This window comes from Myotis nattereri (genome assembly GCF_964212035.1).
Source record: "Myotis nattereri genome assembly, chromosome: 8".
Taxonomy (NCBI): domain Eukaryota; kingdom Metazoa; phylum Chordata; class Mammalia; order Chiroptera; family Vespertilionidae; genus Myotis; species Myotis nattereri.
This window is the reverse complement of record NC_138083.1, coordinates 82,252,265-82,280,079: the sequence shown is the minus strand read 5'-3', so window position 1 is coordinate 82,280,079 and position 27,815 is coordinate 82,252,265. Positions and strand designations below refer to the sequence as shown.

The window sequence follows — 27,815 nt, the reverse complement described above, 5'->3', positions numbered from 1 at the left end:
GTGACTGTGTTTTTGGAACATGCTGTGGTCCTTTAATGCAACATGCGAGGCACTTATGCATTACATGCCCGGGGGTCAAACAAATGCAGCCTTTGTATGCAATGTAAAGCCAGTGGCCTCCTCTCCACTCGTGGGGCTCTGTACTTTCAAAAGGCATCAATGCCAATTTGCATTTTTAAACTCAGAATTGGGGGCTTTAAAATGAAATGCAAACCATGGAGTCTTCTCCAGCCTCCTCTCCCTTTGCCCTTTCCTAACAGTCATTCTCTCTCGGCTCCCTTCTGCTGTGTTCCGTGGTTGCATGTGCATGCACCCTGCTTTCTTCTTGTAGCCAGCTCCTCCTCTGGGCAGGAACCACGATTGCTCTTTGGTCTTTTGTAATTTCTGTGGCAGCATTTCTCAAATGGTGTTACAGTCACTTGGGGGGACTGTAAAAAAAATGGCTATTTCCCCTCCCCAGGTTCAGAATCAGCAGGTCTGGGTGGGACGTAGAGGGTCTGCATGTTTACCAAGCTGATTCTGGTCCTTGGAGCCCACATCTGGAGAAATTGTGTGTAACAGACATAGTGATGGCATGGCCCTGAGAGGCAGCGCAGAACCAGATGTGGGCATGCTCTGAGGCAGCACTTGCAGTTCTGATGGAGGCTTTGGAGGTTGCGGGTGCTCTTTCCTTCCCCTTTGCTTCTGCACCTTCTGCCTGGAGGCCCGTGGAAAAGGAGCCCGGAAGCAAGTGTTCAGAGGCCTCTGCAGCAGGAGGCTCAGGCTTTAAGGCTGGGCACAAAGGAGGGGTTCATGGGATTTGACTGCGTGAGTGAACCAGCCTTGAGCATTAGAGCTGGCGGGCAGCCCACTTAGACTTCCTCCTTTTCTGAACTCACACCCCACCTGCTTTGGACTGCCTGCTGGCGTGCTCATGACAAGTCTGTTTTTATTATTCTTTGGCTCATACATCTGCTGGATGTGGCACAGATGTGCTCACTGCTGGATCTGCTGAATTTTTTGTCTTAAAAAAAAAACTTAGGTGGCATTTTGGTTAAAGTACAAATCCCTTGATTAAAACTTAAATACTATTTACCTCTTTATAACTTGAGCGTTATTAAACCTTACGCTCTGGGTCTTGGGAGGTTTGCTGGGTGCTTGGATCTGCTCACCCCCTCTTGTTCATCTCCTGCCTCACCCAGGACTCCAAGACTAGGTCCATTTCCAAGGCTGAGCCTCTCTTATTCCTTCCAGTAACAGCCTCCCTCCCATTATGCCTCTCCATCCTATCAGCTTTTTTTTTTTCCTTTTAATTTTTGAGGTCTAATTTATGTAAGATGAAACACACAGATCAATGCGTTTTAAAAACTGCATACACGTGTACAGTCTACACCTCTATAGAAAGATCTTGATAGGACTGTGGGTCACATGCATGTATCCATTTCCAAATCCAGGAATTTCCCAAATGGCCCTTCCCAGTCCACCCTTCCTGACTCAGCCCATCAGTGTTCTTATTTGTTTTTCCATAGAAATAAACCCACAACTGCTCGCCTGTCCTACAATTTCATATAAATAGGATCATACAGTAAATACTTTTTGTGTCTAGCATCTTTCACTAGCATAATGTTTTTGTGCTTCATTCATGCTATTTCATGTCAGTAGTTCTTTCCTTTTTATTGCTGAGTAGTATTCCATTGTATAAATAAACCACCAATTGTTTATCATTCGTAAATTGTTAGACATTTGGGTTGTTTCCAGTTTGGGGCTATTGTGAATGAAACTCCTCAGAACATTCTTGTGAAAGACTTTTTTGTGGATGTATGTTTTCATTTCACTGGGTAAATGCTTATTGTTGGGCCCACGCTGAAAGAAACCAGGCCAAGAGATGTTTTGAGAGCTTAAGGAATTTTATTACCTTCTCTCACCCCGGGCTGTGTGGGTGTCAGCCCAAGGGGATGGCTAGGTTCTCTTATATAGGTTCAGGATGTGGGTGCGAGTTGGCCAAGGAGAGGGGAGGGCATGAGTCACTCAAGCGAGTCAAGGGAGGAGAGTGCACAGGTCAGTCGGGCGAAGAGGAGTTCATCTTATCTTGCTTCCACAGGGGCCGCCATCAGGCACCTCCATCTGCCCCGAGCTATGGGAAAAAGGTTATAACAATATATATTACATGCCCAAGCAGGAGAGATTAGGGGTAATTCATCCTAATACTTATAAGCAGAACTTTGGGGCATAGGGATGTGTATGTTTAGCTTTTTGAGAAATCACCATCTTCCAAAATGATCATACCCTTTTTATACTTCCATCAGCAATGCATGAGAGTTATGATAATTCAATCTCCTTGCCTATGTTCAATACTGACTTTAATTTTAGCTGTTCTAGTAGGCATGAAGTAGATATCACTGTGGCTTTACTTGAGTTTCCCTGTGATGTTGAACAACTTTTCATGAACTTTTTGGCCAAAGGAATATCTTATAGGAAGTATCTTTTTATGAAGTGTTTGTAAGTTCAAGTATTACGCCCAGTTTTTATTGGGTTGCTTATATTATTATTATTATTTTGTTGGATTTTTTAAATATTCTGGATACAAGTCTTTTGACCGATATATGTATTGTGAATATTTTCTCCCACTTGGTGGCTTGCCATTTGATTTTCTTAACAATTTCTCTGATGAGCAGAGGTTTTTAATTTTGATGAAGCCCAATTTTTCAGTTTTTTCTGTTGGAGTTCATAATTTTTGTATCTTCTTTAAGAAATACTTCCAATTCTCAAAGGTATTTTCCTACTGGTTCTTCTGAAAACTTTATAATTTAGTTATATATGTATATTTTATATTTGAATCTATGATCCATCTCAAATTAATTTTATGTCAAGTTTGAGGAATGAGTAGAGGCTCTCTGCTCCCAGAGGTTTACACAGTTGTCTCAGGGCCATTTGCTGAAAAGACTTTCATTTCCTCACTGAATAGCTTTGGCACCTTTGTTGAAAGTCAGTTGATAGGTGGGTTTCTTGATTCCATTCTGTTCCATTGATCTACTGGTCTTTTCTCAGATCACTACCAGGCTGTTTTGATTACTGTAATTTCATAGAACATTTTGAAGTCAGATGGTTTGAGTTAGAGCCAAATGAGATGACTAGGTATCAAACACTCGAGGCATTCAGAAGGAGAGGAGACCATAGGGCAAATTAGCTGAGGATAACTTCAGAGAGGAAATGGGATTTGAACTAGCTCTGAAGGAGAGGTTGGGTTTAAGTCAGTGGTTCTCAATCTTCTGGCCCTTTAAATACAGTTCCTCATGTTGTGACCCAACCATAAAATTATTTTCGTTGCTACTTCCTAACTGTAATGTTGCTACTGTTATGAATCGTAATGTAAATATCTGATATGCAGGATGGTCTTAGGCGACCCCTGTGAAAGGGTTGTTTGACCGCCAAAGGGGTTGCGACCCACAGGTTGAGAACCACTGATTTAAGTGAAAAGGAGACGCCATTGCCACTGTGGGAAAAGCATGTGCAAAAGTCCTGGGGTGGAAATGGGCACTGCCCATTTGGAAGACAGGAAAGAGACCAGTGTGGGGAAAACTGGGGAAGAGAAGTAAGAAATAGTGCGTAGAGGGCTCTGATTACCAAGCAGAGGGTACTGGGGTTATGGGTATGGCACACTCACTTCTGATGGCAGATCTGTGATGCTATCTTGGTGCTCATGAAGTACTTTTTCCTGCTTGGCCATGCTCTCTGAGTAACATAGGAAGGAGTTTCCAGGCCATATCCTGCACAGTTTTGAAATTGGCCTTGGTTTTCTGTTGGGGATTTCCTTTCTTGATTGCCTCTGTAGCCCAGTCAGTCCTCCAAAGCAGCAATTCTAGTTTTTTTCAGGCTGGTGGCCAGAAGGCCTGGTAACTTGGTTTGTTTGTCGGAAACCCTGGTCTGGCTCCACCCTCCCTGTCCAGATCAAAGAGTCTACACACCCTTAATTTAAAACAAGGAAACCACCTTTTCCAAATGAGTAGCATGAAACAGAAAACTCTCTGTCTACAAAACCAACATTGATATTGAGTATTTGTACCTATTCATTCACTCAGGAGTCTTGGTTTTCATTGTTCTTGTCTAATGCGTTTGGCTGGGAACACAATAGGCGGCTTCATCCTACGGAATTTTACTGTATTTAAGCTGGATTTGTGTGCGTGTGTGTGCACGTGTGTGTGCGCGTGTGTGTGCGTGCGTGCATGCACATGTGTGCGTGTGTGTGTGTGTGTGTATGTGTGTGTGTGTGGTTGAAGATGTCGAAGAAGCCACAGGCACTTGTAGTGGAGCTGGGACAGCAAGGCTACTCACCAAACAGCGAACTCAGAAGCTGGGTGCTCTGGTTGTCTAGAGGAGGGAGCGCTGGCTACTCAGAAGGCTTCCAGAAAACTTAGAAGTGAGGGGCTGGGTTGCATTCAGGAGAGGATAATGTAAGCATCATCTTAGAGTTGCCGCTGAGCTCTGCATTTCAGGGGGCAGTGAGAAACCTACCTGGCTGGGACAGAAGAGTGGGTGTATGGAGAGGGTGGGTGGAGAAATGAAGCTTTGGTGGAAGCCATTTTTTAGGTTTCCCAAGGCCTAAATCTGTGCTCAAACAACAGCTAGCAATGGAATCAAGTGTATTTCTAACTTAGATTTATCTATATGGCTACGTACAGAATCTGTTATACATATAATAATGCGTGTGTTAATGCAGTGGGGTTTATGGCCAGTTTAGTTTCTGAAAGCCACGTTGACATCAGCCTCAGACGTTGGTCCCGCTGGGCCTCTTTGGGACCCACCGATCTGCTCAGCCAGGGGATGACAAGTGGCAGCAAACGGGAGAGAGGACTTCTGCTTCTCCGTGTCCTGGGCTAGGAGAGAGGTGTCTTCAGCTGTCCCCCGCCCACCCCAGGGCAGAGTTGCACCTCTCCCAGCTGACTGGGGGTCTGGGAAGGGATGGTCTGCTTGGGCTGGGCTGTGGGTGGAGGAGCTCAAAGCTCCCAGGACCAGCCTCCCTGAGGATTAAAGTCGGAGTCAGCAACCTAGTGTAAGCATTTGGGGATAGAAACCAGGAAGCAGGCCTTACTTCGCAGGGGACACTTTCGTGGATATTCCTTGGAATCCCTGATTTGTTGGTTTGGGGAGCTGAGCGAAATTTGAGTTTTATAATGTACCTCATCTAGGGCTAATGCTTTGGAAGGCTTGGGCAGCTTCCTCCAACCTTGGAGCGCTAGTAGAGTAAAATAGGAATACAATGCTAATTTTAAATTTAAAAAAATCCTCCCCCCAGCCCCCGCCCCCAAACTGGGACCATGGAGCATGCTGAATGCCGGCTTGGCTTCCCTCCATGCTTCCCAGTGGGAAGCCAGACCTCCTCTCTCATTCCCGGGCCTGGCTCCTGGCTCAGGGCTGCTTCCCTCTGCAGCAATGCCCTTGGCCCTCAGCAGGGCTCATTGGTTTTATGAGAAAAGATGTTAGGGCCAGGCTCTCCTGCTCCCCGTCCTGGCCTGATTTAGGACGCTGGTAGCAGCCCAGGGCTCCGCCAGTTCCCTCCTCCATGTGCCTCGCAGTCCCCAGTCACTTCCTTCCTGTTTTGTGGCCCCTTCCGTTTCATAATTTTAAAAATTCTTCCACAGCTACATGCATTCTTACTTCTTCTATTTTGGTCACGTATGTCTTGGAGGTAACGTGTTTCAGCAACTTCCCATTGTGGGCTTCCCCCATCTCTTCAGGCCTCGGGGCTTCCATCTGTGCTGTTCCTGGTCTGACAAGGGTTGTTTCTTTTTCACCAGAGTCCGGACATCCTCAGCACCATTGGCTACGACAGCATCATCCATCATCTGAACAACGGCCGCAAGAATTGCAAAGAGTTCGAAGACTTTTTAAAAGAAAGGTACACGCTGTTTCCTGTCTGAAGACAGAGGGAGGACAGGATGCTGCCACACAAACAAGGAACAATTCACTGCTTCGTGGAACTTGCTCCTCTGGTGTGGGGTGCTTATGGGACCCGGGACTCGGTCTGCTGAGTCTGGGCCATAGGCTGATGTTGCTTCATGGTTGTGTTTCATGGTTCACAAGAGCCTCTGCCGTAGGTTATGGGATGCTCCCCCAGATGTAAATGATATCTTTGTCCTAAAGTTCTTAGAAACCAGTTGGAGAGATAAGACTTATGAATGAAGCAGCAAACAAAACGTAATAAAACATTAAGTTGTGTGATACCCATGACACTGAGAGACCTCACGGGAGAGGGGGATTGTGGAGGACTGGCCAAAAGAGGGGGGCATGGGAGCTTCGTGGAGGAGGAGATCCTTGAGGTGGCCCTCCAAGGGTTTGGTGGACTTGATAGGTGGAGGGGTATCCAGATATATGTGGGGGAACAGCAAGCTTGGAGATGAGAATGAGCATGACCCATGTGGTGAGTGGGAGGGAAAAGGAAGGGCAGAGCCTGATTCAGAGACCACTGGGGGTCAGGGAGCAGTGACAGAGATGTGGGACAGGTCATGGCACTCTACCTGGCAGTATGGCTTGGGATACGAGCTTGCTTTATAGGATTATCTTTCCTTTTTATTTTTTCTTAAATTTTTTTTTTTAATTTATTGATTTGAGAGTGACAGCAAGAGCGAGAGAAGAAATATTTCAGTTCGTTGTTCCATTGATTTATGCGTTCATTGGTTGCTTCTTATATGTGCCTTGACTGGGGTCAGACCTGCAATCTTGGCGCATTGGGATGATGCTCTAACCAACTGAGTTACCGCCAGGGCTTCTTTTTTTTTTTCTTAGTGGGTATGATTTTTTAAAAATATATTTTATTGATTTTTTACAGCGATGAAGGGAGAGGGATAGAGAGTTAGAAACATCAATGAGAGAGAAATATCCATCAGCTGCCTCCTGCACACCCACTACTGGGGATGTGCCCACAACCAAGGTACATGCCCTTGACCGGAATCGAACCTGGGACCCTTCAGTCCGCAGGCTAATGCTCTATCCACTGAGCCAAACTGGTTAGGGCGATTTTTTTTTTAAAAAAATTCTATACTTAATGAATTGAGTTAGTTTTGTGGAATTTACTCATCTGGAATACTCCATTGTGATTCTGGATGGAATGCTTTAGGGGGATTTTTGGCCTAAGTTCCAAGTCATTGCTAGGCTCCAAACCAATTAACAGTGAGTTAGAGAGTCATAACGTGGAGATAAGACATAAAAGTGTCTTCGACCAGGTCTCAAGAGAACATTAGGCATCATAGAGCACACACTGGTAGCCACACTCAGGTGGTGAGGCCTCTCTCCTTGAATGGATTCAAAGGACCACTGCCCCCCTGTGCATCTCAGGAGGGGTGGACAGAGCGAGGTCTATCCCCTGGGCGGTCCATAGAGCTGGTCACTGCCCCTCCTCCTTTGAGCGACCAGCCTCCTCTTCTAGCCACCCTGGCTGACGATGGTGACACCAAGTTGCAGCCTTCCTTTTTCTGGACAGGCACTGGAGGTGGGCTTCCTCCTGTTTCCAACAGAGCTGACAAAGTAGCAAGCAACCAAGTGTCCCTTGACTATGCAGGAGAGAGACCCCAGAACACCCCTTGCTTTTGTGTTCCTCTTCCAATCAAGGCTTTTATACATTTACACATTTTCTCCTGGAGACGAAACAGTTTTGCGACACATCCATGAAGGAGGTGTTGGCTAATAGCTGAAGCTTCTGCTGCCCAGTGGACCATCCAGTGGTGCCCTGACATAGTGGGGTGGTGGTGTAAGTCCGGGGTGTCCGCATTTACAAAAACGTAACCCTCAGTAAGGAATACATGTTCCACTGCCACCCAGTACACACACACAGACAATGAAAGTTTAAGAAAACATCACTACCCTATGATTTTATTCAATTCTAGTTCAGTAAGTACATTAAATAGAATTTTATGCTGGTCATAACCCATTGGATTGATTATGGTTCCCTAGTGGGTCATGCCCCACAGTTTGAAAAACAGAAGTCCAAGTGGAACCCAAAAGCTAAGCTCGCACTTTTAAAATGTTTCACAGAAATATATGGGCAAGTGGGAGAAATATATGCAAATTAAGCATGGTGAAGTATTGATACTGTATTTCTAGTATATGGCCATTTTTCTCCAGGAGTTTCATAGTAAAAGAAACCAGTCCCATGTGCTCTGATTTTGAGGAAGAATCTGCTGCCATCAGTTCAGAGTGTCAGATATGTATGTACACATACCCGAGTGTGGGGACTCGAGGCCCCTGAGCGAGTGGCCTGCCTGGCCTTTGGGCTTCCTTTGCTGGTGGTGTGCTTACCAGAAGGAGGCTGCTGTGACCGAGGAGAGAGCGTGGGCTCCCCCATTGCATCCTGTTCAGCGATAATTTATGTGAGGAAGTGCAGTCCTCTTCTGGTTTGGGGGGTGTCTAACATTTCCTCTTGCTCTGTTAGGTGTGGGATGCTTATGGGACGTGGGACTCGGTCTACTGAGTCTGGGCCAGAGGCTGATGTTGCTGAAACGTCTTCTGAGGCTCTTGAGCATTATTTTACTGAGCTGCTGTAATTTCATGTGGAACCCTAGCATATTCGTATGGACTAGAGGCACCACACACACAGAGACAGAAGCAAAGATAGCAGCAATCTGTCATATATATATTACTTATTATTTTTAAGTGTATTTTTATTGATTTCAGAGAGGAAGGGAGAGGGAGGGAGGGAGGGAGGAAGAGAGAGAGAGAGAGAGAGAGAGAGAGAGAGAGAGAGAGAGAGAGAGAGAATCAGTGATGAGAGAGAATCATTGATTGGCTACCTCCTGCACGCCCCCCCCCCCCACTGGGGATCAAGCTGGCAACCCTGGGCATGTGCCCTGACCAGGAATCGAACCATGACCTCCTGGTTCATAGGTCAATGCCTAACCACTGAGCAACATCAGTCAGGCTACTGTTTATTATTTTGAGTTCATCAAGTGTGATACACATACATGTATAAAATTTTTTTGACATGTGGCTAAATATGTCCTATATCCAAGTTTTGTGACACCCAACCCCTCTTGCCAAAGTGTCAAAGTCCTGCTGTGGACCGCTCTGGCATTTCTGGCAGCTCAACCTTGGTTATATCCAGGCAGTTTCCAGTCAACACATTTACACTCATTTGGGGACAGACAGAACAATCACCTAATGCAAAGCGTAGTGTCAGATGCTGCTCTGGAGTAGGCAAGCATGCTGCCTTTCCTGCATCCGTATGGCTGATCCCTGGGTCATGTCTCAGTATGTGCTCTGTAGCTGATCTGTCCCCAGTAAGTCCTGGATGCCTTATTGTATGTAACACAGCAAGTAAGTAACAAAACACAGTAACAAACAATCCATCAGTAAATTGCAAATTTGCCCAGTTTACCCTTCCAACCAGCTGGAAAGGCATAATGATGACATTTATGATGAGCACCACACGGCAGTCTGAGCAGTTCCATACTAACAACCACATGTGGAGTGTTTGCTATGTGTTGTGCAGGGAGATTTGTCTCAGAATCTCTATTACTGTAACACTGAGGTTTATACATGTCTTTGAAATATTCTCCATTGCCTGGCTGGCATAGCTCAGTGGTTGAGCATCGACCTATGAACCAGGAGATCACACTTCAATTCCCGGTCGGGGCACATGCCCGGGTTGTGGGCTCAATCCCCGCTGTGGGGTGTGCAGGAGGCAGCCAATCAATGATTCTCTCTCATCATTGATTTTTTTTCCCTCTCTCTCTTCCTTCCTCTCTGAAATCAATAAAAATATATTATTTTAAAAAAGAAATAGTCTCCTTTGACACATATCAACTGCATGAGGTATTATTGTTTCCACTGTCTTTGCATGAAAGTGTAACTTTAAAAAAGTATGTATAATTTTACTGATTTGAGTCATCAAGTGTGATACACATATGTTTATAAAATTTTTGTGACATGTGGCTAAACATGTCCTGACTGGGAATTGAGCTGTGACCTCCTGGGTCATAGGTTGATGCTCAACCACTGAGCTACACTGGTCGGGCAAAAGTGTAATTTTTTAAAAAAATATATATATTTTATTGATTTTTTACAGAGAGGAAGGGAGAGGGATATTTAGAAACATTGATGAGAGAGAAACACCGATCAGCCACCTCTTGCACGCCTCCTACTGGGGATGTGCCCGCAACCAAGGAACATGCCCTTGACCGGAATTGAACCTGGGACCCTTCAGTCCTAAGACGGACACTCTATCCACCGAGCCAAACCGGTTAGGGCAAAAGTGTAACTTTTGAAATTAAGTTAGTAAGTCATTTACCGTGGGAACTTAGAAAGTGACAGAAACCCAGAGACATCTTACATACAGACCCTATGTTTATGACTCATCAACTCTGGGCTTTCTGGGAAGATGGCTTCTTCCTTGCACAGAGACCTTCTCTATTTGCCTTTTTAAAAAATGTTTATTGATTTTTTTTTTTTTTACAGAGAGGAAGGGCAAGGGATAGAGAGTTAGAAACATCGATCAACTGCCTCCTGCACATCCCCCTTGACCGGAATCAAACCTGGGACCCTTCAGTCTGCCGGCCAATGTTCTATCCACTGAGCCAGACAGGCCAGGGCATCTTTTCTTTTTGTTTCATACATTCTCACCCATGACACCACTCTCTATTCCAGCAGACAGGCTTGTTAATGAGCATGCTTTGGATATCTCTGCCTCTACATCTTTACTCCATTATTTCCCACCTTGAACATCTTCCTTTGTCCTCTATGCTTGAGTAAATTCTCCCCATCCTTCAAAATCCTGGTCAAAATTTCCTCCTCTTCATCTTTTTTTTTTTTCTTTAAAGGAAGCATTCTACATAGCACTCCAGTCTGAGGTCTTCCACTGGTTACCAATGAAAATGAACCTATCTTATCACTGGTAGCCCAAATCCATAGATTCTCTGCTCCCTTGAGCCCCTTATGGGGCCATATATTACAAACAGAACTCCTGATATAAGTAGGGAATAAGAAATAGAAAATTGAGGATAATCATACTGCAGAGAGTAGGTGTGACTAAATGAGATTATATTAATAGTTGTCATTTATTGAAGATGTACTCAATATAAGCCAGCTACCATGTAGTTTGCATATATTAGGTTATTCAATCATAATAACCCTGTATGGCAAGTTTTATCATCCTTATTTTACAATTGAAAAAACAGGTTCAGAGAGGTTATGTAACTTGCCTAAGGTTAGAGACGTAATAAGGGATAGATCTGGTTTAAACCTAGGAAAGTTGGCCTCTGGAATCGGTGTTGTTAACCACGTCAGTGTGCCTAGTATAGTACCTGATACACAACAAGTGGTGGGTAAATGGTGCCCACTACTAATATCATTATGCTAATCCTAGAGGGTAGGTAGGGTATACATCTTCAGCTCCATTTTACAGATGAGAACTCTGAGGCTTAATGGGGGTTTAAATGACTTGTCCAAGATTATAAAAGCCCTAAGTGGTGGAGCCAGGACTTCTATTAACTCCATGTTTAATGGGTTTTCCACTCTACTAATGGTCTCCTATGATGGCTGGGTATATTTTTCTGAAAGGGGTTTCTCCAGGAACTTGGTGGCCAGGTCAGGGCTCTTACCTGTGTATTGCAACACAATACTGAGTAGGGAGGAGGGAAGCGTGTTTGTGAAACCCCTTTATGCATGGAATCCTGTACCACTTGTAGGTTAGCAGCTACACCTATGGACTGGGGGATCCCCAGCCTTAGTGCCCTGGGACTCTGCTCTTCCCATGAGCTCCTGTACATCTCCTGGTTCTTTTCTTTTTTAAAAAATATATTTTTTATTGGGGAGAGGGAGAGAGAGAGAGCAACATCAATGAGAAAGAAACACCATGGATCGGCTGCCTCCTGGACGCTCCCTACTGGGGATTGAGCCTGCAACCTGGACATGTGCCCTGACCAGAAACTGTAATGGTGACCTTTTGGTGCACAGGATGCTCAACCAACTGAGCCACACCAGCCGGGCCCATGGTTCTTTTCTAGGGAGAGGTCGACCTGCCCTGGATACAGCTCTTATTCTGGGATCCTCACTATCTTTCAGGATGGGCTTAAGAATAACAGACTGCCAGGGTGGCAATAACAGATTCCCTTGACAATAGTACCCTGTGTATGAGTTTCGAGAGTTGCCATAACAAATTGCCATAAACTGGGAATTTACTCTCTCATAGTTTTTGAGGGCAGAAGTTCAAAATCAAGATGTTTGCAGTCCTGTTGGTGTGGCTTAGTGGTTGAGCATTGACCTATGAACCAGGAGGTCATGGTTTGATTCCTGATTAAGGCTCGATCCCCAGTGCAGGGCATGCAGGAGGAAGCCAATCAATGATTCTCTCTCATCATTGATATTTCTATCTCTCTCTCCCTCTCCTTTCTTCTCTGAAATCAATAAAAACATATTTTAAAAGGAGATGTCTGTAGGATCATGCTCTCATGAAGGCTCAGGAGAGAATCTGTCCCATGTGTTTTTCTTAGTGTCTAGTGTTGCTGGCAATCCTATGTGTTCCTTGATTTGCAGCTGCTAACTCCAGGTTCTTCTTCCATCCTCAGAGGGCATTCTTCTCCTGTGTCTTCATATCGTCTTTTTATACGGACACTAGTCTCATTGGATTAAGGGTCCATCATACTCCACTGTAAACCCAACTGATTGTATCTGCAATGACCCACTCTTCAAATGAAGTTCTATTCTGAGAAACTGGGGGGTATACAACTTCAACATTTTTGGGAGGGAGAAGGATACAATCCAATTCATAACATGTACCCAATAGAATATGCTGGAAGCTGAGACCTATAGGGAAGTAGAGTACTGGGATGAAAGCCCAGATTCCCAGGTCTTTTAATCCTGGCTTCCCAGGGGGCAGCAGTGGTATTAATCAAGGGCCTACCAGTGGTTCTCAGCCTTCCTAATGCCGCAACCCTTTAATACAGTTCCTCATGTTGTGGTGACCCCCAACCATAAAATTATTTTTTGTTGCTACTTCGTAACTGTAATTTTGCTACTGTTATGAATCGTAATGTAAATATCTGATATGCTATATGTGTTTTCCGATGGTCGTGACCCACAGGTTGAGAACTGCTGGGGCCCTAGACCTATCTCTCTGTCAAATATATACATATCCTTGGATCATAGTTTTGACATTTTAATCTGTGCTGGCTGGAGGCCATGCTTGGTTTTGTTGTAATGTTTATGTCAGGGACTTCTAGCCGGAGAAGACCACCTTAGAGATAAAGGCCACTGGTCTTTTCTAATTCTTCCCTGTTACGTAGAGGGAATTTTGTATTTTAGAGAGTGATGTTATATCTGAGCTACTCTCAAAGGTGCAGTTTTGCCTTCAAGGGGCCTAACTAAGAGTCAGCCCTGAGGAGGACTTATAACCCTCTCTTCTGTTCCACTTAGGGCATCAATTGAAGAGAGATATGGCAAAGATCTGCTCAGCCTCTCTAGGAAGAAGCCATGTGGACAGTCTGAGATCAAGTAGGTGCCACACTTCTTTCTTGTTTCCAGGTTGGCTTATACTGCCAGGAGCCCCGTCACTTCAGAAGAAAGAGCTGGCCAGGAGGGCAAAGCGTCTCGGATAATGACAATTTTTAATTTATTTAATTTCCATTGTGAAAATTTTGGAAAAATAGAAAGAAGGTTAAAATGAACTATGAAGCTACAACTTATTATTAATATTCTCTAAGTTTCCCTTGAAGTCCTTTTCAATGTGTACTTTTTCATAGGTGGGGTTACATTATATATAATTTTATACTAGAAATTTAATAGAGAGGCTTACACACACACACACTCACCCATGCACGCACACCTATATACACATACATAGTTTGTGATAGATACAAGAGACTGTATTTGCACCATTTATAGTTCTCACCACCAATGTGAGATTTCTTTACTACAGTTATTTATTCTTCCATCATTCCTGGCTTCATGGGCAGTCAGTCATACAGGAACCAATACTTAGAAAGGCTTCATAATCAGCTTTCCAATTCTGATTTCACTTTAAGGGTTTTACTTAGCTTCCTTAATTTTACATTCATTTCCTCTTAAATGGGAAATCTTAGTTCCTGACAATATTAGCATGATTATTTGCTTTATATGATAATATATATAAAAAAATTTTCAAAATAATATCATTATTGTTACTAACAAGAAAACTTGTGAATAAAGTTCACCATTTTCTTGCAGTTCCTTTTGATCTCAGGCTATATTTCACTAAGAATCCTGTGTTCTAAGGTCACTTAAAATTTTATTTTCTCTGTGTGATTATGTAACCAATTTTATATTAAGTTCATTTCAGTTTGTTTTAAAATTTAGGGATCCTTCTCTTTTCCCTGTTTCATTTAGTTTTATTTTTTGAATATGTAAAATATTTACATGTTTACAGGTCAAAACTGTGTAGACTTAGGCCAGTTGCACTGTTATTCCAGCAGGATTTAGATACTTTAAAGGGAGATTAGGGGTCAGCTGACACCCCCACCTCCCAAAAAACAACCAACAACAACATTTATTTGTAAAAAATATAAGCTGTTTGGGAAAATACCCAAAACCTTTTGAGGTGATGTGATGGGTAATAGCCACATTCTCTCACATAGTTCTTCTTGGAAAATATATTTAGCGGAATGAGTCTGGTCCCAAATGGTGTTTCTTATATTGTTACACAATTGACTGGTACCTGAGTAAATTCATAGAGAGACTCTGGCCCCGTTCTCTTCTGTTCCGTGAGAAAAGCCAGTCGGTTCCCTTTATGAGTATACACCTCAGAGAGGAACACCCAGCAGGATATGAGACGTGGGGACCTCGCTGCCAGGTTGAAGTGAAAGGCCATCTAGGTGACGTGTTTCTGTCACCTCCAGGATTACCTTTAGGAAGGCGCCCTATGAGAGTGAGTGACTGCTCATTCATGAGCGAGGTAGGATTTGTCACCTCATTGGCTACACTGAGGGAATTTGGCCTCTGATAGACCTAGTTAGGGTTTAAGGCCAAAGTGCTTGTCGAAAGGGTGGTAGAGCCCTGGCCTTTGTTGCTCAGTGGTTAGAGCATCTGCCCATACATCAAAGGGTCTCGTGTTAGATTCCCGGTCAAGGGCATGTACCTGGGTTGCAGGTTCAATCTCTGGCCAAGGTCCAGAATGCAACCAATTGATATGTCTCTCTCACATCAATGTTTCTCTTTCTCTCTCTCTCTCTCCCCCCTCTCTCCCTCCCTCCCACTGTCTAAAAATCAATGGGAAAAAATATTCTCAGGTGAGGAGTAACAAAGAAAAAAAAAAGGTTGGTAAACTATTTCCTTGTTGCACATTAATGAAGAACAGCAGGGAGGCGAGGAGGTGACATGGCCAGGCTGCCACCCCGAAGTTAGACTCCGCCCCCTGGAGTCTTGATTTTCTGCTGTCCTCTTAAGCTTGGGGGCTAAGATGAGTCTATAAATTGTGGGCCGAGAGGCACATGCAGTGCCATTAGAAGGAGATTGTACAGCCAATTTCCAGAACTTGAAATGATATATGCACTTTTTTTTTAGCACCCTGAAGCGGGCCCTTGAAGTCTTCAAGCAGCGTAAGTGATTCTTTAAAAATGTATTTACTGTTCTTGGCAAGCTCTGTCATCAAAGGTGGGTTTTCATTTGAACAGAAATCTCGCATTGGGTGGAAAAAATGAAAGCAACTCCTAAGGTGAGAAATAGTTCTGCGGAGTTGACGTGAGCTGGAGAACCTTTCACACCTGCATGTCGGGCTGTGCATTTGACTTCCTTACAGAAGTGGTTCTCACACTTGAAGTCCAGCTTGAGGCCCTGCTATTTGGTCATCAAGGGGTCCTGTCCAGTTCTCATATTCCCCAGGCCTGTTACTCAGAATCTCCTGTTCTATAAACATTTGAAAATATATTCAGCCTTAACACAAAAATGCAAAATTTTAAAACATTGAAATAGTCCTGGCCAGTGTAGCTCAGTTGGTTGGAGCATCATCCTGTGCACCGAAGGGTCACAGGTTCGATCCCTGGTTAGGGCACATGCGGGAGGTAATTGATCGATGTTTCTCTCTCTCTCTCTCAAATCAATAAAAGCATATCCTCAGGTGAGGTTTAAAAATAATAATAATAAATTAAATAAGACATAGAAACATAATTTCAAGGCTTTCTGTTCTTCAGAATACTTGGTGCTTCCAAACTGAGGAGTTTACCAAGGCATGGTATGTACATGTGCCTAAAGTGCTTCTGTAGCCAGTTGAGTGATTCTAGAGCTTTGTAAGGTTAACTGAATAAATATTCATCTTAACTTTTCCATAGGTGTCCTCTTCCCTCTTTAACTCTGATAAATTCATTTCTCAAGATGTGGACAGTGTCTTCATGTTTCTTGCATGCCCACAAGGCCAACCATGGTTAGCTCAGGGGGACTTCAGCATAGGCTGGGTCTCCTAAGCATATTTATTTGCTGTTACTTTACTTGTTTTCTTTTTTCCCAACAAGTAGCTTTATTTTATTATTAAAAAATACATTTATATTAAAAATTCAAATGAGACAACTAGCTGTGAAAAAGATAGCAAACACCCAAGTATTCAGTTCTTAGTGCTAAGCAGTTACAGGTGAATATGCCTCCAACATTTTTATACAATACACACAGCTATGTTTGTATCTATTCATATAAATAAATAGGATCACACCATGGCACTGCATCAAAATCTATGGGGTGGCACATATGTTTTTAAATTGCTTTTTAAATGAAAAATATCAATTTTTAATCATGCTAGCAGTTTGGTATATATTTTTCCAGACCTTTGTCTATGCATTTAAAGCTCTCAGTCTCTCTCTCCCTCTCTCTAATTGCAGACATCCAAGTTGCAGACATACCTGAGGTTATACTATGCATACTCTCTATAATTTGGTTTTTCAGTTGATAGTATATCATAGACATCTTTCCACTTCAGTTCATGTGGATCTGCCGCATTCTTTTACATTAAAATTTTTTTGATCATACAAAATGCCAAATTTCTTCCAGAAAGGTTGTATTGACTTCCCTCCCCTCCTCCCCCCTCCAGCAGTGCTGTTTTCCCCCAGGTTCTCCAATACCACAAATTTTCATGCTTAAAAATTTTGCCAAACTGAAAGGTAAAAAATTGTTTCTATTTAATTTAATTTATTATTATTTTTAATCCTCACCCGAGGATATGTTTTTTATTGATTTGAGAGAGAGAGAAAGGAAGAGGGAGAGAGAGAGAGAGAGAGAGAGAGAGAGAGAGAGAGAAACATCGATCAATTACCTCCCGCATGTGCCCTAACCAGGGATCAAACCTGTGACCCTTCGGTGCACAGGATGATGCTCCAATCAACTGAGCCACACTGACCAAGGCTATTTCAGTGTTTTAAATTTTTGCATTTTTGTGTTAATTCTGAATATATTTTCAAATGTTTATAGGCCATTGAGCTGATCTTTTTTTATATTTCAAGTTCTTTAACCAACTTTTTATACTGGAATATATATTTCTTTTGATTTGTGAATACTTTTACTATAGTTATTTACTAATTGTTATACGGATGGCAGATATCTTTTTATTGTCATGTATCTTCTAACCTTGTTCAAGTTATCTTGACACACACGAATTAAAAAATATTTTTAGATCAGATCTCTTAGTCTTTCTAGCTTACGTGCCATACTTCAATTTGTTTTCATAGAACAAGTAAGATTAACATTTTAATTTTTCTATTATAGAAGTAAGCCGTGCTCATTGCAAAGGTTTTACGTAGACACTAAGGGGGGAAAAATCAACAATAACCTTTCCAGAGATAACTCTTGGTAGTCAAAATTTTGGTGTATCACTTTCTTAAAAATGCTCAGGCACATGAGATGTTCGAGATCCTTAGAGCTCACCTACTGAAAACTAAAGATGGGGTTTGAAATTGTAGTGGGTTTAGGAATGTCTCTTAGCCCGTAAGCTCCATGAACTTCTCCCTGGTCCTGGACGTACAGTAGGTTAGTAACAGCTACTGGTAAAAGGCTAAGCTAAAGACTTGCCAGCCTAGATCTTGGTGGTCAGGGCAATGCTGGCACATGGATAGTCTCAATAAATGCTGGTGACCAAGTGCAGTCGGTTAATTTAGCCACTTGCTTCAGTATTTTGTATATGATTTAAAATTGTGTACAGTTTTGCATATTTTAATTCAGACATATGTCTATCTGCTTATTGTTTTTTAAAATTCTTTTGCAGAAGTAGACAATGTGGCACAATGTCACATTCAGCTTGCACAGACTCTAAGAGAAGAGGCCAGGAAGCTAGAAGAATTCAGGGAAAAGCAAAAGCTACAACGGAAAAAGGTCGGGCTTGCATATGTGTTAAAATGTTGCCTTTCTTATGGCAGAATACTCCAGGCTTGCTTGTTCATTCAACTCCTTGGCGTGGCTCCCACGCTCGTGTAACCATGCTCTTCTTTTAACCTATGTGATTATTTATTGGCAAACTATGTGGAGACTCATGGTTCTGTGCCCACTTACCACCCCCCCCCCCAGGCCACTTCTTTTTTATAATTTTTGCTAGATTTAAGGGTACAGCCTGCTTTCCTCTTCTTTTCATATCTGCTGCCACTATTTGAACTCTGACTGGAAAGGGGAACCCCCTCTTTCTTCCGGAGAGTCTAGCATAGCCAACTTGGGGGGCTTTTAGACCACACTCCTCCTCCTGGACAAGGCAGTAAAGGGAGGGTAAGAGGGAGAGGAGTCTCACTCCTTGGAGGCCAGAATGTAGTCCAGCTGTTTTACAAGTAGGGTAACTGAGGCTCTGGGAAATCCGAGTTCTTCTTGTCTTCAAAGCAGATGTGCATAAGCTCCTTTTCATTAGGATCCACTCTGGCCAACTACATGTCAGGAGACGGGAGAGAGCAAGTTAATAAAACTGGCAGACATTTGGGAAATTATAAAGATCAAGTGTTACTTAGACTAGACCAGCCACTATTCTGACTCCTTTCTATTTTTTTTTAAAGGTTTTTTTTTTTAGTTTTTTTTTTTTCCCTTCTCCCGCTCCCTCTCTCCCTCTTCTCCCTCCATCTCTCCCTCCCTTCCTCTCTAAAATCAATGAAAACATTTCCTCAGGTGAGGGTTAAAAAAAAAATTCACCTTACAAAAGGAAAAGATCTAGTGATTTACTGGCTGTGTGGTACGCCTCCGCGTGGAGTGGATGTGCTATAATTTGTGTCTGTTGTATTGAATGGAGGAGGGGAGGCAGAGGTATAGAACTTCCTATGGTTTGCTGCCTGTGTTTGCTCCTATTGTAACCTAAAATTTTATTAGGAATATAATATAGGCTTGTAATAAAAAGTCAGTGCCAAATATATAAAGTAAAAGTAAAAACCCTCTAATCTGTCTGCTACCTCTTTTTTAATCTTTTTTTTTTTAATTTATTGCTTAAAGTATTACAAAGGGTATTACATATGTGTCCATTTTATCCCCCCGCCCTAGACAGTCCCCTAGCCTCCCCTATCCCCCAGTGTCTTATGTCCATTGGTTATGCTTATATGCATGCATACAAGTCCTTTAGTTGATCTCTTACCCCCCTACCTCCTGCCCCCCAACCCTCCCCGGCCTTCCCGTTGCAGTTTGACAATCTGTTTGAGGCAGCTCTGCCTCTGTATCTATTATTGTTCAAAAGTTTATAATGGTCTCTATTATCTATGAATGAGTGAGATCATGTGGTATTTTTCCTTCATTGACTGGCTTATTTCACTTAACATAATGCTCTCCAGTTCCATCCATGACGTTGCAAATGGTAAGAGTTCCTTCCTTTTTAGAGCAGCATAGTATTCCATCGTGTAGATGTACCACAGTTTTCTAATCCATTCATCTACTGATGGGCACTTAGGCTGTTTCCAGATCTTAGCTATGGTGAATTGTGCTGCTATGAACATAGGGGTGCATATATCCTTTCTGATTGGTGTTTCTGGTTTCTTGGGATATATTCCTAGAAGTGGGATCACAGGGTCAAACGGGAGTTCCATTTGTAGTTTTTTAAGGAAACTCCATACTGTCTTCCATAGTGGCTGCACCAGTCTGCATTCCCACCAGCAGTGCACAAGTGTTCCTTTTTCTCCACATCCTCTCCAGCACTTGTCGTTTGTTGATTTGTTGATGATAGCCAGTCTGACAGGTGTGAGATGGTACCTCATTGTTGTTTTGATTTGCATCTCTCGGATGATTAGTGACTTTGAGCATGTTTTCATATGTCTCTTGGCTTTCTGAATTTAAAGGTTTTTAAAACTGATTTTTAGACAGCGAGGAAGGGAGAGGGAGAGAGAGAGAGAAACATCTATGTGAGAGTGGAACAGTAATCGTCTGTTTCCTGCACACCCCCCACCGGGATTGAGCCTGACCCTCCCTTCTGTTTAATTCCTAAAACATTGCTTTGCCTCTATTATCATTTTGTGAGAAGCTCTGACAGGTGTGCCTCTTACTAGGAAGGAAGGCTGTAAGATTTAAGGAATACCATATTAAGCACTTCCACACAAATGCAAGCTTCAGGTACCAGGTTTCAGGGGTCTAGCTGGCCCAAAGTATTTTTCAGAGCAGAAATAATATGTAGGCCTTATTACACCCACTATTGGATGGGCAAACTTTTGGGGCTGATATTGCCAGCCCTGCCCACCTCTCTAGAGGAATTGCAAACTTCAGGAAGCAAAATGCCGTAGACAACCAAGGTCCACGCACACATGATTTCCACTGAGAGGAGAGGAAGGTCATTCCTCCCATCTTTCAAGTGCCCTGGGTAGCCCTAGTCGTTTTGGAGTAAGTTTTGTTAATTTTGCAAGGCTTCTGAAACTTCCCCTCCTAACAAGTTGCTGAGAGAAGTCTCAGAGCTAGAAGCTCATGTTCTGAAGTCTAAATAGAGCAGCCGGTGTTCAGCCTACCATTGTCATCCAAGTTCCCTGTACACCCCAGGGTGCTCTCCACAGCAGGACATGCCTCCTTCCCAGCTTTCCGGGAGAAGTCCAACGTTGATTAATACATTTGTATAGACTTGTATCACAGTGAACTCTGGGTTGTACCAACTTCCGTATATAAATACTTTAAAAAAAATTTCAGACTTTGGGGGAAAATATGTCATTGCCAACTTCTCATTTCCACTGTTCAAACCCTGCACACTTTGGTTTTTCACTTCTTGGAAATTAAGCCGTTTCCACTTATCTAGGGAAGCCATCAGCTGGTTTCTTTTGTTAAACTGGGGCAGGGAGGTGCATGTAGAATGACTGGCCGGAAGTTTATACTTACTTACACAACTATCCGAGGGTGGTGAACAATCTGGATGTGGTCACCGTTCCCTCACTAAGTATAGAGTATGGCTAGAGAGACTGAGGTAACATAGCAATCAGGGTAAAGTGTGATGAACCTTAAATGGTAGGGGAGATCCAGGCCACCTGCACATACAGAGGGAACACCTCACCTAATCTGTTGGGCTGGGGAGGCTTCCTGGAGGAAGTGACCTTGAATCTAAAACCAGCAGAGTGAAAGGCAATATAGGTGAGGGTGGTAAGAGATGAGGCTCTCACTCCTGGTGGTTGGCAGGTAGGGTGGGGTCTTAGGAGCTATTCTCAGGAGTCTTGATGTTTTAGGGTTTCGAGGTTCCTTCCCCAGCCCAGAATGTCCTAAGCCTGACAGACAGCACGTGGTCAGTTACTCTCTCCTCTGGTACCCACGTCATTTTACCATATCATCTGAGATCGGAGTGACCATGGCAGAGTTTTGTTCTGCCTATTTGGAGAGCAGTCTCCAAAGAAAAGAACCTCCTTGGTTCCAGAGAGTGATGCTTCCAGTTTTCAGAATACAGTCTGAGTGGGGTAGACAGACAAACAGATCACTAAGTAGTTATTTCCATAATTAGGGCAGGGTCATTTGGGCCATTTCTAAATCTCTCTTCCTTTTGCCCTCCCTCTTACTTCTCCCCACCCTGTAACAGGGATGATTGTGCTTTTGCACTGCTTTGTGTTATTACATTTGGCCTGAGCAGAAAGTCCGAGTCCTCAAAGAAGCGCCTCCCCAAGGAGACCTGAAAGAGAACCCTTGACTTACAGGGGCCACCATGAGTGGGGTCACCCTCTAAGTGAACCGTGGACATGAGGACACTTAAGTCAAGGTGGTGCAGCAGACAGTGCAGGACTGGGTGTCACCAAGTAGCTTTGAGCAAAGGTCACCAATGCTGTGACCTCTGGGACTCTGGGTTACACCTGTCAGGTGAGAGAGTAGATTGCTGCTCTCGAGGATCCTACTGATGTACAAATGCCAGGAAACCTTGAAGGCAGAGCGAGGAATGATATGAAGTGAAAAGGTTTGGCTCACAGAACTTTGTAGCCACCTGAGAGGTGCTTGAAGCAGGTGTTATGCAGAACTTGGGCATAAGGAGGCCTGGCTTGGGCCATAAAGTATAAAATAGTCGCAGCTTCCAAACTGGAAGAATGGCAGTGTGTATATTCCGACTAGAAAGGATCATGGAATAGACCAACATTGCTAATGGATCTGCTCCATGGAGCCAGGGAAAATTGGGAACTGTTATCAAATACATAAACCCAGCTCCTCCTCTTGGCAAATGCACATAGGGGCTAATGTGAACCACACAACTCCATGCCTGCAATGGCAAGGATCTGCCCACGAGTCCTCCATGTGGGGATCATGTTGGAGCCCTGTCTGTCCTCTCTGTATATTTACCTTCACCATTAGCAGGTGCATAGCTACTTCTGGTCCCCCCTTTCAGAGAAGATGATGCCTCAGTTCTCTGAGGGCCTCTTGGGGTTCCCCCAAGGGAAGTTCATGTATTCTACAAAGCTCATATTTGAAGTGAGATATTCTCTCCAGATATCTTGAAAATCTGTATTTGTGTGTTATGGTAACAGAGAGCAACTTAATATGGCGGAAAAGAAACCACATTCAAGTTTAATTTTCAATATTATTTTGCATTATATCATTTTGCACAAAAGCAATGTCATAGTTCATTTTGAATGATTGCATCTCCTGACCTTCTATCTTCCCAATTGCTTTTATAGAGCTACCATAGGGATAATGGTAGTTTGGGGTCATGATTAGGAACAAGGGCACAAGAGTCAGGTTTCTGGGCTCAAATCTCAAGTCTACTTGCTGAGTGTTAACCTTTGGTAAATTAATCCACCTCAGTTTATTGTCAAGAAAATGGGAATAAGAGTACTAGGTTGTTGTGATGCAGGAAAACTGCTGACCACATAATGCTTGATAAATTGGAGCGACTATTATGTCTGAGGTACATTTTTATTATTAGCTGCATTACTTTGACTAATAAATGTATTAATGTCACAACCACAATAAAGAAATTGCTCCCAAGTGAACACAACAGAGTAGTTTACCTTTTCTGGATTAGATGGAGTGAAGAGTAGGACAACAGCCTGGTTGTTGTGGCTCAGTGGTTGAGCATTGACCTGTGAACCAGGAGGCCACGGTTTGATTCCTGATCAGGGCACTTGCCCTGATTGCTGACTCGATCCTCAGTGGCGGGTATGCAAGAGGCAGCCGATCAATGATTCTCTCTTATCATTGATGTTTCTATCTCCCTCTCCTTCTCCCTTCCTCTCTGAAACCAATAAAAATATATTTATAAAAAGAGTGGGAGAACAGTTTTTTTTAGCTGTCCTACAAATATTTCTCCCCTTCATCCTGTCCAGGCTCCTTGCTGGGTAAGGGTGTGTCATTGATGAATGCCACAGAAGTAAATGTTTATAAGTCTAATTATTTTTTAAAAAATATATTTTATTGATTTTTTACAGAGAGGAAGGGAGAAAGATAGAGAGCTAGAAACATCAATGAGAGAGAAACATTGATCAGCTGCCTCCTGCACATCTCCTACTGGGGACGTGCCCACAACCCAGATACATGCCCTTGACTGGAATCGAACCTGGGACCTTTCAGTCCGCAAGCCGATGCTCTATCCACTGAGCCAAACCGGTTTTGGCTATAAGTCTAATTATTGTGCCAATATAAGCTTACGGGAAAAAGACCCCTTTTAAAATATAAATGGCACGTTAACAAAAGTGTAAAAAGTCCTTTTGACACCAAATGTTCTTGATCCCAGATTTGCTGAAGAGACTGTTCTAAGGTGATCAGTGTTTCCCAGTGGTGGCAGCCCAAGTTCAAAGATGGACCCCCTCCATTAATCAGCATCGGACCTTGGGCAAATTGTTCAACCTCTTTGCTGCAGTTTTCTCATCTGTGAAATAATAAATAGTATATCTACCTTCTGGGTTGTGTGAGGACTCAATGAGATAATCCATCTTGAACACATCCCTTCAAGATAAGATGGTATTAACAATAATTTCTGTTTGTATTAATAGTGCTTGTGTTCTCTTCACAGACAGAGCTTATAATGGATGCTGTCCATAAACAAAGGAGCTTACAATTCAAGAAAACCATGGATGTGAGTTTCACTTTATTGCCTTTTCCTGAAATTCTGTGCTGTGTATGAGCATATTCCTGCTCAAATAACATTTCAATAATGTTATTTATTAATACAATGACTCTTAGTGATTTCACTTTTCTTCTTTTTAAAGCCTTGGGAATATTGAGGATGAAACTAGATAGTAGGAACATAATATTACCTTTCAAATATGGGAAAGTATAGCAAGTTAATTTAAATATTTTAGGCCAAGACACAAAATTATATATACCATATGATCCCATTTATCTTGTTGGGATTTATCCACCCCCCCCCCCGTGACTATTCTCAATCTTGATTTCTTTTTTTTTTTAATCTTTTTTTAAATCCTCACCTGAGGATATGTCTTTATTGATATTTATTTTTTAAAAATATATTTTTATTGATTTCAGAGAGGAAGGGAGAGGGAGAGAGAGAAACATCATTGATGAGAGAGAATCATTGATTGGCTGCCTCCTGCATGTCCCTTACTAAGGATCGAGCCCACAACCCAGGCATGTGCCCTGACCAAGAATCAAACCGGGCTCAAACAGAATTCTTTAAATCACAAAGGAACATGACTATTCTTATGCAACAGAAATCATGGGATTGATGCTACTGTCCACGTGCACAGGTGAGGCACAGTAGATTATTGAAGCATAATTATAATTTCCATGACCAAGTGATTCATAAACCTAAATTCTAAGGATTATGAATGTTGGATTATGTTTTTTAAAAATTTATATGTGTTTCCTTCAATGTTTTTTTTTTTTTTTAAGAGAGAGGGAAGGAGAGAGATAGGGAGATAGGAACATCTATGAGAGAGAAACATCATTGATCGACTGTCTCCTGCATATCCCCTACAGGAAACTGAGCCCACAACCCAGGCATGTGCTCTGATTGGAAATCGAACTGTGACCTCCCAGTTGACAGTTTAATGCTCAACCACTGAGCCACAGTGGCTGGGCTGGGTCACATATTTTATAGTTACCCTAGAGGCCCGATGCAAGGGGCTTGGCCCTCTAAGCCCCTCGCAGCCCTGGCTTCGTCCGGAAGGTCATTTGGCTGTTCAGTCTAATTAGCATATTAGCTCTTTATTATATAGGATAGGTCTTTTTATTTTTCCCATCTGAAATGCCATCTTTTGTTCTGGTCAGTTTTTAACGCTCATGCACTTTGTTTGCCAAATAAGAGTTTTTATTTCCTTGATCAGGCTGCCATTACGTACATCATTGGGAAAAAGGCTAGAGAGATGTTGCAGCGATAGACAAGAAAGAGCATCAGCCTTCTGAGCAGCCACGTTCTAATGGTGATGACAGCCCTGTTCAGGGTGCCCTGTATTCGCTGGGCTTGGCAGGCTAGGATGGCTGCTTTTCAGGGTTATGTTCTGCTCACCTATTTTGGTCCTCTTTTGGCTCATAACAAATCAGGCAAAGAAGAACTATGAGCAGAAATGCCGAGACAAAGATGACGCAGAGCAGGCTGTCCACCGAAGTGCCAACCTGGTAAACCCGAAGCAACAGGAAAAGGTACCTGGGAGGGCTGACCGCCTGAAAAATCTGAGATTTACTATCTCAAGCTAAAGCCAATCAATGATCTTAAATAAAAGGGACCTGCTCCCCAAGCTTCTGGCAATATCTTCCTTTGGGCTAATTAGGATCCTCGGAGCCAAAAAAACCCCTTCACATTTTTGGGGTTGTGGAAGAGCTAGAGAAAGGAGGCCATGGGGAGGGAGTGGGGTGATAAGTGGGGGAGGGAATTTTGATTTTTTTTTTTTATCTTTCTTCAAAGCTCAACTCATGTATTCTTTGTAGCCAGGCTGCCTCCTGCTTGGGTATATGATAAATTTAATTTTATAAAATATGGATAGAAGATTGTCAGTAACCAGAGGGCAGGAGTATGGCTTTAGGAAGACGTAGGGCAAGGTGCTTGATGGATATTTTGCAATGGCGAAAGATTAGAGGGCAAGTTGAATGATTTGCTCTTGGGAGGACCCTAGGTAAGACTTGTACTAGCACTTGTCTGTTTGCAGCCATTGCTTTTAGATCTGTTATGCCTATAGAATCCTGGCCCAGCATTCCTGATCCCTTGTTCGTTTGCTTTATGTCCTCACAGCTTTTTGTGAAACTAGCAACCGCGAAGACAGCTGCAGAAGACTCCGGTGAGGGGGCTCCCCGGGGATGGGGGAGGGTTGTGGTGGGGTTTCCCTTATCCTAAATCTGTCTGGTATACCTAACAATGAAGAACATATGGATATGCAATGGGCTTTCAGAAACAGGAAGGGGGAAAGGAAGGGAGAAAAGGGTAGGGAAACTGAGGAAGTGAATAGCTAACAGTTTCTGGCCACGGCTTGCCCAGTCTGGCTGCTGTACATGTAATAGGATGGAGATGGTAGGGGCATGAGGCGGCTGCTTTGTGATCTGGGGCTCACTCTGATTTTTTTTCTGGAACATTTATTTAAAAAGCCCATTTCAGCCCTGATTAACTCGTACCTGCTATGAAAGAAACAGCCACGCCTGGAAGCCTCGTCATCATTGAAATCTAAGCTCCAAGCTTTTAATCCCCAGCGTGTCCTGCAGGAAATAAACCTCTCATGACCACGGTCACTTAAGAAGTGTCTAAACCTAAAGCTAAAGTAACTCGGTGCCCTTTTGGGCTCAAGGTAGTTCTCTGCATCTCTCATTGGATACATTTCCTGAAAATGAAAAGGGGTGGAAACTATTGAGGTGGAATTAGACAAAGGAAACCCTGACCGAGGTTCCCCCGCTGCTCTCACTTCTCCTTCCTTGGATCATTTCTTTCTTTCTTTTCCTTTTAATATATATTTTATTGATTTTTTCACAGAGAAGAAGGGAGAGGGATAGAGAGTTAGAAACATTGATGAGAGAGAAACATCAATCAGCTGCCTCCTGCACACTCTCCACTGGGGATGTGCCCGCAACTAAGGTACATGCCCTTGATCGGAATCAAACCTGGGACCCCTTGGTTCGCAGGCCGATGCTCTATCCACTGAGCCAAACCGATTAGGGCCCTTGGATCATTTCTTGCTAATTGCTTGGTTCAGTGCTTATTTCACAAAGATATTAGGAGGGTGAGCGAAGTGATCATGGCCTTCCAGTGTTCAGAGCTCATGGAGCCCGGTGCGCTCACTGCGAGTTACATTTGCCATCTGGGATGAGCCTGGTGGGTGGGTCTGCGAGCTGCCCCTGCCCTTTGCTGAACCCAAGCCCCTCACCTTCATTGCAGACAAGGCGTATATGCTGCACATCAACACGCTGGATAAGGTCCGAGAGGAGTGGCAGAGCGAGCACATCAAGGCCTGCGAGGTAGCCCAGCCAGACGCTGCTCAAGAGGGGGCGGAGAGTCTACTTTTGTAGAAATGTGCCGTCCGCTTATTATAGCTACCGATGCTGATAGACTTGCTCGA

The 27,815-nt window shown here is 43.2% G+C and overlaps 1 protein-coding gene across 1 annotated transcript in view; it reads left to right on the top strand.

The window, feature by feature from the left end:
* Nucleotides 1-27,815, top strand: part of PSTPIP2 (proline-serine-threonine phosphatase interacting protein 2) — a 66,713-nt gene that overhangs the window by 29,145 nt on the left and 9,753 nt on the right. The window contains exons 2-9 of the mRNA XM_081097820.1: nucleotides 5,775-5,875; nucleotides 13,381-13,458; nucleotides 15,502-15,536; nucleotides 18,182-18,288; nucleotides 24,329-24,391; nucleotides 25,819-25,917; nucleotides 26,504-26,549; nucleotides 27,635-27,714. Coding sequence (XP_080953946.1) covers nucleotides 5,775-5,875; nucleotides 13,381-13,458; nucleotides 15,502-15,536; nucleotides 18,182-18,288; nucleotides 24,329-24,391; nucleotides 25,819-25,917; nucleotides 26,504-26,549; nucleotides 27,635-27,714 — 609 coding nt within the window. The remainder of the gene's footprint in view (nucleotides 1-5,774; nucleotides 5,876-13,380; nucleotides 13,459-15,501; nucleotides 15,537-18,181; nucleotides 18,289-24,328; nucleotides 24,392-25,818; nucleotides 25,918-26,503; nucleotides 26,550-27,634; nucleotides 27,715-27,815) is intronic.